General features: G+C 43.4%; 1 protein-coding gene across 2 annotated transcripts; it reads right to left on the bottom strand.

The window, feature by feature from the left end:
* Nucleotides 1-10,367: 10,367 nt before the first annotated feature.
* Nucleotides 10,368-13,826, bottom strand: NEUROD6 (neuronal differentiation 6). 2 transcript variants are annotated; one of them, XM_029955984.1, is made up of 2 exons: nt 13,536-13,826; nt 10,368-12,198 (listed from the first exon to the last, which is right to left on the bottom strand). In XM_029955984.1, the coding sequence occupies exon 2, from the start codon at nt 12,175-12,177 to the stop codon at nt 11,164-11,166; it is 1,014 nt and encodes a 337-aa protein (XP_029811844.1). In that variant the 5' UTR covers nt 12,178-12,198; nt 13,536-13,826; the 3' UTR covers nt 10,368-11,163. The 2 variants fall into 2 exon arrangements, with proteins under 2 accessions (XP_029811844.1, XP_029811845.1); XM_029955985.1 differs by having other exon boundaries at nt 10,368-12,057; nt 13,536-13,825.
* Between the last annotated feature and the right edge of the window lie 987 nt (nt 13,827-14,813).

Below are 14,813 nucleotides of genomic sequence, written 5' to 3'. Positions count from 1 at the left end.
GAGTCTAAGAGGGGCTTCCCAGTAAATAACAGCCCCTTAAAAAGATAAGAAATAAGGTGTATGAAAGCCAAAGATCAACCTTATAACTGATGAAGTTAGTGTCAGAGAATTTTGAGTGTGAGCTAACCGAGCTTGCTGACTCAATGCTAGAAATGGAAAATGTGTTCCAAATAATCACAGAAGACCCTGGAAGACCTCAGAAGACTGTACTTTCCCCGCAGCTCCTTCACTTGGGACTCTAGGGAACTCACAAGAACAAGTGTGGCTGGAAAGGAGGAGAGGTTGAGGCAAATAAGCCCAATATTCTTTTCCAACATCCTCCAATCAGATTAAGGGATCCCTTCTCCAGAGAAAGGGCTTAGGAGGTACTGAGAAGCCAAGAATGTCTGACCTTTCCATCTGCATGAAAATAACAGGAGGAGGAAAGGAGCATTCCCTCTGTACGCCCTCTGGCGCTTGTCCATCTGTGAAATGTCTGTAACTCAAGCATCATCTACAGAAAGCTCCTGGTCCTGCCTCTCCAACACCCTGGCCCAGGATGAAAAGATTTTGCCTCTACCTGTGTCCCCTCCACCAAGGCTTTTGATTTACTAATTTATATTTAACTGTATGCCTGTCTTCTGTCTTAGACTCCTTGTTCTTGGAAAGCCATGTCTTTTTCATTTTTTATATCCTTCATACCTAGTGTAGTACCTAAAAAACAGTAGTTTAGTAATAGATCTTTGTTGACGTAATGGATGCTCTTTTGGCCTTGATTATTCAGGCCCCAAGGAGCATACATAGCCTGTTCACCACTGTGTCTACCCCTCTTCCGTCACCTTCTAAGCAGCTGGTGCAGGATGGAACTGCTGAACTGTTACCTGGGTGAGACACACAGCCATCCTCGCTACACTGAGGCTCCTCAAGAATGGAGAGCTTGCTTCCTCTTACCTCACTGTGTCCTCACTACCTAGAGCAGTGCAGGACTTACCAGAGCAGGGACTCAATAAATAATTGTTAAATGAACAACTCCTCTCATTATATCCTACATTTTCCTCCTCCCTTTAAGACAGAAACATGTGAAGGCCATGACCCATTATGGTGAGGTTTTATTGAAGTCATGGAGCAATTGCCAAAGCATTGCCCTAGTGTTCTTTTGGGAAGGTGTTGATTTTGTATCCCTCTCTTTATTGGATACTGAGCCCAAACTAGTGTGTGTGTGTGTGTGTGTGTGTGTGTGTGTGTGTGTATTCCACCCCCACCCCCACAATTCCAGTTCTTCAGAGGGTGCTGGCCAGTCTACATTCCTGTCTAGCTCCTCTTTGATTTGACATGGAATCCCAGTGGGAACTGAACTGTCTCAATTTGCAATTCTCCAGATGCAGTGGGAAATGAAAATTTTTAGATTGTTTTGAGGATATCTCTTTTCTTTGTTGAGCTTGGGAACATATACACAAAGACATATTTTCCCATGATGACAAGCACACAACTTTGCTTGCTACTCCGTGGTGCTGCCCTTAAGACAGTGCCATGAGGCACACTACATTCAATGCTCCCAGGGTTAGAGCAAGTCTGTATCCCTCTACCGCAAAAGAGGAGTGAGGATCCCAGCACATGGTCCACCAGGATATCATTTGTTATCTCCAGCCGTGTCTTAAGTACAAACACAAAAATCTCTCATGACTAATTTTGCTTTTTGAGAAGAAAAAGACACAGAATGTTCAGCAAAGGGAATTTGAGAGTAGGCATATTCTGAAACTGAACAAGGGGGGTACCTGGGAGGCTCAGTTGGTTAAGCATCTGACTTTCGCTCAGGTCATGATCTCGTGGTTCGAGAGTTCGAGCCCCGCATCATGCTCTGTGCTGACATCTCAGAGCCTGGAGACTGTCTTTGGATTCTGTGTCTCCCTCTCTCTCTGACTTTCCCCTGCTCTCTCTCTCTCAAAGCTAAAATAAAGCATTAAAAATTTTTTAAAAAGAAAAAAAACAAACAAGGAAGAATGCCCAAATGGTTGGGGATCGTTGCTCTCCAAGAACAAATTCCAGAGACATCTACATGTACATCCAACTTTTTGACAAGTGTACTGACTGATCAAAGGTTGGAAAAACAAGCAACCATTGTGTCTTAACAGATTACACACCTATGACATTTTTTTAATTTAAATGTTTTTATTCTTGAGAGAAAGAAAAAGAGAGACAGAGCATGAGTGGGGGAGGGGCAGAGAAAGAGAGAGAGACACAGAATCCAAAGACAGTTTCCAGGCTTTGAGCTGTCACCATAGAGCCTGGCATGGGGCTCGAACTAAGAAACCATGAGATCATAACCTGAGCCACTTAGGTGCCCCTCCCCCACACCTATGAAATTAGCTGAGCAATGCTGTTTCACAAAGGCTAGTGCAACTCATGTTATGATTTCACTTTCTTATCACAACACCAATGGACACTTGGACTTCCTCCTCTTCCTTACTCTATCCCATAATCTATGTCAGACTATCTGAATGAGAGATGAAAAGCCAAAGATTTGATGCAGATAGTGTGCAGCTTTTCTTTCATTAGCCTTATCGGTCACTCCCTGTATTCATTGTTCAGCAGTGTGAAATGCAATCTGGTGCTGGCATTCTAGGAGTTCATGTGCACCAGGTAAAGCCAAGGATTCAGTAAGTGGAGGTGAAATCTGAAATATCAGGTGAAATCACTGTATTCCAAAAATGATATCCCAGGTGACTCTGATGCCAGAAAAACTTAGGAATCCTGACCTACAAATCCAGCACTTGATGGGACTCTTGCAAGATTCTGATGGACTCTTTCACACTTTTTTTCGTTCTTACTTTATACTCCAGTGTAAGTCTCTGAACTGATTGGGTGCCTCTCCTCTTTCTAACATGGAAAGGATCCTCGTTCTTTACCATCTTCCTCTGAGAGCTCTCATTGAAAGACTGCTTTTGTCAAATTCTGGAAAGAAATAAGGTCCCTGACTTGCCATTTTAGTGGTTCTTGCTACATTGTAAGAGTCATCTCTGGAAACTGGCAGGAAAGCACACAGGGGACCCTCTCAAGCCTTCTCACCTTTTTGGCAAGAGAGGGTCTGACATGAGTTATAATGAAGTTTTAAGTTTAGTTCCAGGTGTTTGCAGGGCCTTGGCATTCTGGCTTTTTCATTTATTTACTCTACCATTGGTATCTTGTTGATTAGTGGCTGTCCAACTGTTTCCTGTGTGTGTGTGTGTGTGTATCTTAAGCAAAATTTCAGTTAAACTAATACATACTTTTACTTTGTGTGAGGGACTCTTTTTATTCTATAAATGGAATTTGTTATATTTTATATTTAACAGAATTGTATTTTATAATATACTAAAATTATATTGATTCAATCCACAAGGCTAAATTGGTATCGCAACGTGCTACTTGGATCTAACCTGCACTGTAAAAACTTGTTGTTGGTGCTGTTCAGATTTAGCAAAAGTCAATATGTTGATGCCACGTTAATAATAGAAACAATAGCTGGTTTCATCAGCTGCCTGCTTGCTTTGAACCAGGAGGCGAGCTAGTATTTTCCTAAATGATTACATTTTCTTTACAACCTTATGATGTGTATGCCATTATTTTCACTTTATAGGTGAAAATCTGAACCCTAGTGTCAGTTGTCATTGGATGTGAAAGGTGCATGCTGTTTTGCTTATGATTCATGATGTTCTTCTTTTTTAAAATCTTTTGGAAGATATTTTATTTATTTTTTAAAGTCTTTTTTTTTTCACGATGTTCTTCTGTAATAAAGCCAGACCATATATCTCCAATCACATTCATGGAGTCAAGAATGTAATGAGTGTACATACATACAGACACAAAGATTAAATATTGCCCCGCTCTCAAGGAGTATACAATCTAGGCATATCTATAAGTTACAAAGCAACATGTGACTTAAATAAGATTCTGACTATAAAACTATTTAGGCAGTGAAGAGTTAGATGATAACTATGTAACCAAAACAAGAGAGATGTGACCTCAGAGCACCATGATGCCACTACAGACTAGAGGGATCTGGAAGGCTTCAATAGGAGGTGGCCTTAAAAGTACATGTGAACTTGAGAAAGTGGAGACTCTAAATGAGCACATCTCAAACAGGTGAAGCTGTGCAAGACCCCAAAGCAGATGTACATGAAACAAACAAGTTCAACCTCAGGGTCATTTTCCTATAGCACAGAAGTTGTCTACCCTTGCTCCTCAGAGATATCTCAGGAGCTGGAGCACAGATGAGGATGTCTTGGTTCCTGGCCCTCCATTCCTGTCTTTACCAGGACCAGGAACATTTTTATGTGTACATGAACTCCTAAGATATCATTTGAACAAAGGATATAGATTAAAAAAAAAATAAGTGAAAACCATTGATAACGAAATGGGATATCCGGTTGGATAAGTGGACTATGGATTCCACACACAAGGCCTTGGGTGCCAGTTTAGGAACTATGGAATATTTCTTGGGGGATAGGAGCCTCAGGACTGGTTTTGGTCATCTTTGTCCACTAGCATTGTGCCCATGGGCATGCGACATGACTCTGCTGATTTGGCTTCTAAATAAAATAAGGACCATATGAATTATTACCTAATGCTAAAGTTCCTGGGACTAAAAAAGGTGAACATGTGAAAAGTATTTTAAATTCTAAAGTGCTATATGATATCAACAGTTGTTCTCAGTTTCAATATGGAGGATTTAGAGGAATAAAAAATGCATTTAATTATTTATCATGTAGAAAATAATAACCATGAACGGTGTTACTCTGAGGGACTGTGTGTCAGAATAGTGGGAGAAGATTAATCTGGCATTGGGAAATGGCCTGAAAGGAGAAAGGTGGAACCAAGGTAATGAACTTGGAGGTCAGTATTTTGGTCTAGGGGTGAAGTGAGACAGGGAAAGCAATAGAACTTAAAGATTAACTTGAAAGGCTGGTGGCAAGAAAGCAAAGGAACTATGAGAAATATTAAATATCATGTTTTCCTACACACTGCAGCCAAGTTTTGGAAATGACTGGCAAGAAGGGTAGTGTTTTGGAGAGATCACTATCCACATGTTGAGCTTCGAGGACAAGGGGATAGCCACTGAGGTCTTTGGTGGCCTGAAGTACAGTTCTGGAGGTCCTCACGTAGGGGACACAGGAGGAGAAGTGGGATCTGCAAGACACTGAAGACAGGTGCAGAGGGCTGAGTGCCCGGCAAAGATGAGAGAAGGAAGAAGAGCTGCTAAAGGGGACAGAAGAAGAGTTATCAAAGTGTGAAGAGGCCCACAATAGCTGGAGAGGGCAGGGGCAGCCAGGGAGGGAGCAAAGAGAAGGCCTGAAGAACAGTCACTGGATGTCAGCAACTTGTGTACTTCTTATGAGCCTTCTTTTACCAGAAACCAAGAATCCGCAAAGTTGTGTCCCTTGGTTGAGCATGCCAAGCTAATGGACATGGCTGGACAGAGCTGGGCCCTCAGGCTCACCCCCTCAGTGGATCTTGCACACCCCCTTCTATAATGGGATCTCTTGTCAACAATTCCAACCTGCTATCCCAATTCTTTTCATTGGTGATTTTTACACACTTTCATTTTTAAACATCAGTATGCTTTGTTCAGAGGATGCCATAGGAGTTGGAGTAAATATTACAACACATGCACTGTCAGTTGGATAGTGGAGGTGGAGATGGAGAAAGGACTACAGCAGATCAAAGAGACAGGGTGCTAAAGAAGGTGTGACAGTTTGTGTCTGGTGCGTATTGAAGAGTTTGGACTGGGAGAGAAAGAGAACAAGAGGTTAGGTGGGGCTTTAGAATGAAGAAGGGTATTTTCTTGTCATTGTTCCATTTGGGTTCTCCAATTTGGGAAGGAAATCTTATATACCTAGCTCAGTCTCTGCCTATGTTAGAACATTGTATTACACACTAAGTATGAAGGGGCAGAGTATAGGGGTGCCTGGATGGCTCAGTCAGTTGAGCGTCTGACTTTGGCTCAGGTCATGATCAAAGAGTTCGTGAGTTCAAGCCCCGCATCAGGCTCTGTGCTGACAGCTCAGGGCTTGGAGCCCTGTGTCTCTCTCTCTCTCTGCTTCTCCCCTGTTCATGCTCTCTCTCTCTTTCTCTCTCTCAAAATAAACATTAAAAAAGGGGGGCAGGGTATGAACCCTCCCTTTCTATCCCCTGGTATATAACTACTCAAAAGAATTTGAACTCTGTCCTAATTTGGAAGCCTGCATTAAGAAACAGGGCCCCTGTTGGAGAGGGGGATACCAACAAGTAGGGAAAGTATCAGAGGCAGTAAGCCTGAGGGGAGACAGGCTGCAGTGGCTTTGAGTACAGCATGAGGCTATGCTTGAATCTCCTCTCTGGGGCGACCTGGGACCAGACACCACAGGGCTGAGTGGTTAAAGCAGGAGACCCTTATCAGGAGCCTGGGCACCCTGCCTTCCCTTCAAAATGAGAGCATGTTTTTTCTTATACACCAGAGACCCAGAGACAGGCAATGAGAGACAGAAAGCAGTTCCAAGGGAGAGTGCTAATGCCCAGATGACATTAATGGAGGTCAAAGGTGGGCTGCTGGGGTAGAACACCAACCACGCAGCACTGTGTTGGAGGTGGCATCCATACAGCAACCTGGGGGAGAAGGAAACCCTCACCTTCCATGACTTCAAGACAGACAGCGAGAGGCCCGAGGTCAGGCATTTTGCTGGAGGTAGGGAGGACTGGACTTAAGAATGAACCCACTTAGATCCCACAAGCCGAGGGAGCCTAAGGGACCATGTGGTGACATAGATGTGTGCGGTCTGATGGGAAAGAGATAGTAGAAACAGAAACCAGAATACATGGGCCAAGTGTACAATCTCAGAGAGGAGAAGAGGGACTTGGTCCTGGAAAGAGGGAAGCAAACTTGGCCGCTCACAGCTGGGGAGGGAAAATGTATGTAAAGATGGGGCTCACAATATTAAGAAATAAGCTAAGACAATCTCTTGTCTGAGAGACTGAACCTTTTGGGGAAGGCGAGTAATGCCATGCACAGAACATGTCATGGTAGAGGACAGGGCACTGCAGTGTGGGGAGGAAAAGGGCAGTGTGGTTCAAGACACCCCCACGAGGGCATTGATGAAGGATGCGCCACCGCAATGGTCCAGCTCAAGTTTGATGTGCAGTGTGTCCCTCTGGCACCCAGATGGAAGGCATGTCTTGCAACAACATATGCCTCTTGAACCGTCAGGAGGAGTTTGAAAACAGTTAAAAATCTTACTGAGCACCATGAAGTGCAAGGCAGAGTGCTGCGGTGGTCCACACAGCATATAAGTTGAGGTCCCACCTCTTGAGGATTCTAGAGAGGGAGGCATGGCAGAGATTGCTAAGTGCCTGACCAGCACCTGTCTCTTCCTTTTTTTTTACTTGCAGGTGGCAATATGCTCTGATGAAAAGGATATATCTCCCAGTGTCTTTTAAATCTAGAGGTGAATTCAAATATCAGTGAGATATTAAGTAGAAGTCATTGGGTGGGGCTCCCATAAATATTTTCTGCAAGGGTCCGGTCAGGTGGGTGGGGCACCCTTTGGCCATCTCCTTTCCTTCTTCTTGGTTGGAATGAAGACACAATAGTTAGAACCGCAATACTCATTTGGGGCCATGAGGCCAATTTGAGAATGGAGTGGAAAGGTAGGAGCCAAGGCCTCTTGTGCCCCTGGACATCCATTTAAGTTATATACGACCTACTACTTCTTTCCTATAAAAGGTAAATACATCTTTTTTTTTGTTGAGGATATATATATATACACATATATACATATATATATAAACATATATATAAAAATATAATCCTGATACAGGAGAAAAGACAAACATTGGAGAAATACAAGATTTATAATATAAAAAAATAAATACAATATTCACATAATTCAACTCAAAAGAAAGAAGTCTTTCAATATGAAAGGCAATAATTATTTCAAAGCTTCAGAAAACAGAAAAGGCTTTTCGTCCTTTCTTGTTGGGAGATGAGGAGATCGGGTCAGAGAGAAAGTAAGGAGCTAAGGTATTCTGACCTCCATATTGGATGCTGTGTACTGTCTCACTGAGGCTGCAATAAGAGGTTAGTGGTGAGGCAAAATTTTGACCCAAATCTGACTCCAAGACTTCTGGACCTAAAGTGTGTTGTCTATATTCTACCATTTCCCTTTCCATGGGAGTAATACCTTAAAAGGTAAGATTCTGCAGTGCATGGCATCTGTGACTTTGGTGTGTGAATGATTTCTCAAGATTGAGGTTCCCAGAGAAGTGCTGAAGAAGACACTGACCTTCTGATCTTGGTCAGTGTACAGGGGACCAGCTGGGTGGTTCCCATACTGGGGGGTCATTGGTGGGAGGGGAAGGATGAACAAGCCACAGGGATCAGTCTCCCACACACTACTTACACACAACATGGCACCCTGGATTCTAGTAGTTCAGCAGAGCACAGAGCACATATCAGATTTGTGCCCCTGAACCGTAGAAGAAATGTCATAATCTCTGGGGTCAAGCGTCGAAAAACCCCGTTCTTTCACGTGAGTTTACTTCCAGCCGAGCCCTGAGACAAGACACTTCTTCTGAACATTTGCTTCTTCCCCAGACATTCAGCCAGCTGCTTTTTCTTAGCATTCCATTGCCGGAGGGGGAGGGGAGAATGCGTCTCCTGTTGTGGTCGCTAGTTCCAACATGGATTTGTGACCCTGGAAAGACTGTAGTCAAAACCTGTCCAGACCAACAGGACACTGAACCCGCCTAATGCTGCTTGAAGGGAGTCACCTTGGAACAAGGGGGGGGAGACCGCACTTAACTCTGTTAGTGACTAAACAGAAATGCCTTACTTTTTTTGTTTGTTTGTTTTTGTTTTCTTTTAAGTCAGATCCTTCTAGTTTCTGATGCTTCTTCACTTTCTTGCTCTTTTCTCAGACAGGGTGACCAGTGATCAGACTCTTGGTGTCTGAGGGGCCTTGAAGAGGCCTGGTAATCCTGGACATGGTCCCAGAGAGGGCAGCCAGGGCGAGTCACTCCTGTGTCTAGACAGGGAACTGACCGCTCTCTACCCCGGGCAAACGTCTCTCCACCCCTAGAGGGCACACTTCCTCCTCTCTCCCTGACTTCTTTGCCCTCTTGGGATTGGAATAACAGGTGCTGTCACAACCGCTTAGAAGGTCGCGTTCATCACCCGCTGAATCCCGCGCCAGCAGCTGCTTAAGCACCTTTGCCCCGCGGAGCGCGGGTGCCGTGCGCTCTAACGCGGGGGTAGCTGGAGAGCCGCTGCCCCTGGAGGATGGGGCGCAGGCCTCTCGGCCTCCGTTCTAGAAGTTCCGCAGGTGTGGGAAGGCAGGCCAGGAGCTGATTTCAGTGGAGTTTGAGCAAACTGGAGCCGCCGCCACCTCTGCTACCTCCACTGCGGCAGACGGGGCGGGAGACAAGGGCGTCACCCCTTCCAGCCTCTTGGGTCCTGGCCCCAAAAGGTCCCCTCCTGCTTCGGACCAGAGTACCTGGGGCCGCCGGCTCCCCAGGCCGCGCAACCCCTTCCCTGGCGGGCGAGTTCGGCTCGGGAGCCGCTCGCAGGGCGCGGCGCCGGGTCCCAGGGCGCCCACTACGGGCAGTGCAGCCTGTGTCCCTGTGCCCCGGTGACAACCGCGGGGGCGCGAAGCCGTCTCCTTCCTCCCCACGCGCCGCACTCCAGGAGCCGTCGGGCCTGCGCGGGCTCGGGCGGTGACTGCGGGGCGTACGATGGGCAGCGCCGGCCGGCGGGGAGCGCGGACCCCTTGCAGAGGCCCACCCAGACCCGCCCAGTCCCGCTACCGCGGGACCCCTTTCTGCCGCCCTCGCAGGCCTTCGCAGCTGTCCCCCTCCTTCCCCTGGGGGGCAAACCTGCGCAGGAGGGCATCTGGAGGGAGGTCACTGCCACGTTGGCTTTTATTCTAGGAGGGGCTCAGTTCTGCCTAAGAGGCTGAGCTCTCCAGGCGCTGTTCAAGGGGGTTTTTTGGTGGCCTTTTGTCAGGAAACTTTTAATCACTCAGAATTTAGCCTCTAATCGGCCAGACTTATTTAAACCGCGCAGAGTAAAACCTTCTATTTTTAACATCCACTCTTGGTGTTTGCTGGAAATTTGCCACCGAATTTCGGCTGGAGCTGAAGGTTACCAGGATTTATCATTGTTTCCCCAGGATGTTTAACCCTCATGGGCTCCTCCTCTTTCATTTAAGATACTTAAAAAAATTTTTTTTTCTTGTAAGCGCTTTGGCCATTTTGTTTAAGAAATTTGTTTTATCTCGTACGTATGTTTCTGCAATGGGGAGGAGGGTGTGCTAGAGACAGCATCTGTGGACCAGGAAATAATAAGTATCATGCAAAAATATCACAGCTAATAGATGTCCTTTAGGAGTGTAAATATCTATGTTTAATTGCTTTAAAAATGTGGGGTGGAAAAACACAATTATACATTGTGATAACAAACCTGTACAGATATTTTTTGAACGATACAAAACAAAAGCTGAAAATTTTTTCTTCATGATTGAAATAATTGTTCCCCAAATCATGACACCGTCTGCCCAAATATCATGTCGCCCCCCTCTGCAGAACTTGAAGAGGAATAGTTACCAATTGAATGCATTGAGATTCATCCTTAATAAAAAGAAAATTGCATAGCTTTTTATATTGTTGCACATCCTCAAATGCATCTCCCAATATCAATGTCACCTTAGTGTTATTCTCAATATTTTAAATTTTCAGTTTTCAGAGATACATAATATATAATTGCTAGTAATTATAAACACATTTTATTCATCTGATTTTAATAACATGCATTTTTATCATTACTGTACAACTGAAATAGACATTGAGTTATACTGTGCGCATGTCTTTATTCAACAGTATATTTTTAGACACCTTGTTCAAACAAATTAAGTGAATTTAAAAGAAAATAAAACAAGAAAAAATCCTTCCAGTAGAAACAGAATCACAGTGCTTTACAGACAAAAGGAAAGGAAAAGAAGTTCTCATACGAAAAGAGATTTATTATTACATAGAAAATTCTCACAATAGTTGAAACACACTTCAGAAACTAGTAAACACCTTAGATAGAGTTGTGCCAATTACTCAGCCCACAAGCATCTGCTTTGTCTTAATTAGACGGGGGAGGTGAATGACCACTGTTTATTTTCATTTTCCTCATTAATTATGAAAAACTGCATTTAATTCATCTTGCATGGTGAGAGATTGGCTGCGCAGATGTAAGTCGTAAGGGAAGTGGCTGTCGGTGGGCAACCTGAACATGGCGCCCTGCCCAAGGGGACCCCTGGGTGGCACTGCACAGTAATGCATGCCGTAATTGTAATTTTTGCCATAGTCCAAGGTTTCTTCTTGCTTCAGGGAAAATATCCCATTATAGTTAATTGGAGGAGGACTTAAGGGACCTTCAAACTGAGGGCTGGCACACTCAGGGGAAGTGCTTTCATAGAAGGATTCATATGCACTGCAATAATTGTAGGGTTTCATGGACTTGGAATTATCAAGAGTCCCATGCCCTGGGGGAGTGGTGAGCTCAGGGCTGTGGTAGGGCGGGTAGAAAGTAGAGTAGGGTGACCTGGTGTGGTGTGCAGCCTCCCCACCCTGACCCATCAGGAAACTCCTGGCGTTGAGCTGTAAGCAGCCTGCCACCAAGTTTGTAGTCGGCTGGGAAAGACCTTTGCATAAGTTTTGGACGAACGTGAGCAGATCAGGTCTCTTGCCGATTCTCAGGATTTCAGAAAGTGCCCAGATGTAGTTTTTGGCCAGTCGTAAAGTTTCTATTTTGGACAGTTTTTGGGTTTTGGAATAACAGGGGACCACTTTTCTTAAATTGTCCAGAGCGTCGTTGAGGCCATGCATCCTGTTTCTCTCCCGCGCATTAGCTTCCTGTCTCCTGAACTTGACCCTCTCCAGTCGGAGCTTGGTCGTCTTTTTTTTCCTAAGACCCCTCCTTCTGGGCAAGCCATTTTCATCTTCCTCTTCCCTGTCTTCCTCCTCTTCTTCCTTCTCGGTTTCTTCTCCAGGAGCCCTTTTGATGCTCTTTCCTCGAAGGACAATCTGTTTGGAAAAGCTTTCTGGTTTCTTAATTTGCTTCTGGTCCTCACATTCTCTAGAAAACTTTCTGCACATCTGGGATTCTGGCATTACAACAGACTCATCAAACGGTAGTGTTAACATGGTTCTCTAATCTTAAATTACCTGAAAAAATGCCAGCACAATATTTAAAGTGTTTTCATTTTTAAAGTTTATACACTTAAAGCATATTTAATGATTTAATCATAAGAATACAAAAAAAAACACGTGAAAAAGACTGATTCGGGAACCAATTTTTTACATTAATTTTTGAGTTTGTGCAGACTCATAATTATAAAAACTACATGGACACAGGCGATAGAATCAATTTATACCAGCAGATTATCAAAAGAAAATAAAACAAGAAGCATTTATCACAGTGCTACCACCATCTCCATTTTCCTTTGATTTTGAACTGTTTTTAATGCACAAAAAGGACCTTTGAATTCAAGCAAATGCAAAACATGATATAGCAATGCAGAATTTCATTAATTCCAATTCCCCTGAGTACAAAATGAGAAGAGACACCAGTTTTTAAAATGAAAAAGTATTACCTCTCCATTAGCTGACAAATTTGTGAGGTGTTTCTTTCTTTTCTTTCTTTCTTTTTTTTTTTTAGAAAAAGAAATAAGCCTTAACTTTATTTGCTGTATTATGTAACTGCAAATTTAGATAAGTGGCTGTTGACATTTACAAATTTAAAGAAAAGATTAACCAGAGCCAATTTTTCAGCTAATTTCTTTCTGATCAGTGAAGAAATATATGTAAAAGAGCACTGTTTTCCCAGCCTTCACAAAAAAGGGGTGGGGGTCAGGCTAATTTGGAATAAACTCCATAAATAAATTTTAAAAGACAAGAATCACTGGCATTTTTTTAAATCAAAGAAAATGGTAAAACTGCTTTTACATTGAAATTTTTTCCAAAGGTAATTGTCTGTTTACTGCTGTTCAAATCACCCTGGACAAAAAAAACACTCTCGTAGTGTTTTTGTTCTATGAGCCACAGAAGTCTCCCTCTAGCTAATATCTGACAGGAACGGTCCAAGGATTCTGACTGCAATTGTGCACGTGTGTTCAGAATCCCGAATAAAAGGGGGAAATAATTTGTGTTTCAAATGCAATTTTGGCTTTCCTTTGGTGAAACAGCAAGTATTTTCATCTAAAGTCTTTAAACAAATAGGCACGTTAAAACAGAGACTTTCAAATGTAACAATCTCCAGCCCCCTCAATACACACACACACACACACACACACACACACACACAAACTCTTAGCAATGTCCACATACTTGCAGTGTTACATAATAGCAGTGGAAGTATGTGACAGTTACATCATAAGAATGAAATATGATAAGAAGTTATAGATGGCAAAGAGCATATAAATACTATAAGACAGTGACACTGTATCTTTAAATACTTGCATGCAAAGCCAGCATCAATTGAAGTATATCTTTATTTATATTACCTTAGGTTTTAACTTCATTCAATAATCGGTTTTCATTTTGTATCTTCCAAATCTTTTCAGGCTGAGTGTCGCATCGTCTCCTGGAGTCTCTAGATCTGTGTATATCTGCACTATCTCATTGATCTCTAAAAAGTGACATTGATGCCAACTGCCAGAGCTGGTACCCATGCCATCTGCTAGTGACGTCACAGGGCAGAGAGAACCATGTGATCCTCTCTCTTGGGACCTTCATTCTGCACTGATCATCTGGCATCCCTGTAAGTGGGTACCAGCATTCATGCATCAACACAGAAGGTTAGACTGATAGGGGAAAAATCTGCACCAGCATTTCACATACAGTAGGTGCGTTTCTCTCCTAGAGCTGCTTCAGCCTCACTGGCATTCTGTAGAAATAGCTGTGTTAGTGTTCAGTTTCGCCCTGCCAACAGTGCAACTATTAGGTAGTCGTTAATATTCCGTTCATTTACAAGGTGGGCTTTTGTGTGCAAGAGGTTTTTGTTGTTGTTGATGTTGACGTTTTGTAAAGATCACCATCCCATTCATGCACCTGGGTACCCAGGGAAAGAACGCCAGGAAAAGGAGCCGAAATCAGGAAAATGGTCTTGAGATGCTTAACCAAACTAAGATTTGTGTGAGTGAACAGGGATCAACAAAGGTCTCCTTATTTCCTTGTTTTGTTTCATGGCGTGTAACTTATGGGCGTGTGTCTGTGTGTTCTCTTATTAACATGTACGACTTCTGTGCTTCTTAGGAATTTGGAATAAAAGAACAGTTTCTCCATCTGGGGTCTGTGAAAGACATCCTCAGCCGCTCCCCTCTCTACACTTGCTGGTATCTTTCAACAACTTTTCGGAGAGATTCTTTATCTGTATCAAATACAGAGACATCTGCAAGTCCACCGTGAAAGATGTCAAACTACGTTCTTGTGTCCTGTACCAGAAGTCACAACTTCCCTCTTGTACTGTCCCGGTCTCCTTCCAACATTAACCGGCTTGTTCTTTCTTTTTCATTTCGTTTTCTACACAGTAAACATTTTTAAAAAAGAACTTAGGTTTCTGTCTTTCTCTTCCTGGCATTCTGCTGAGTATATTAATCAGAGATGAGCTTTTCTGTTTTCTCAGATTTTTTTTTCATTCTCTTAAAAATCTTCTCCTCACATATTCCCCCCTCTAGACCGACAACCGATTTAAAAATCTCTTCATTCTCACATCGGTGTCCAGTTGTTTTTCTTTTTCAGATTTATTCATCTTTATCCGTCTCCCCACTCCCCACTTTTGG

The sequence above is a fragment of the Suricata suricatta genome, chromosome 2 (assembly GCF_006229205.1).
Source record: "Suricata suricatta isolate VVHF042 chromosome 2, meerkat_22Aug2017_6uvM2_HiC, whole genome shotgun sequence".
NCBI lineage: Eukaryota > Metazoa > Chordata > Mammalia > Carnivora > Herpestidae > Suricata > Suricata suricatta.
This window is presented reverse-complemented; position numbering and strand designations above follow the sequence as displayed.

Excerpts from the sequence above, each read along its gene's own strand:
- NEUROD6 (XM_029955984.1), bottom strand. The coding sequence starts at position 12,177 with ATGTTAACACTACCGTTTGATGAGTCTGTTGTAATGCCAGAATCCCAG.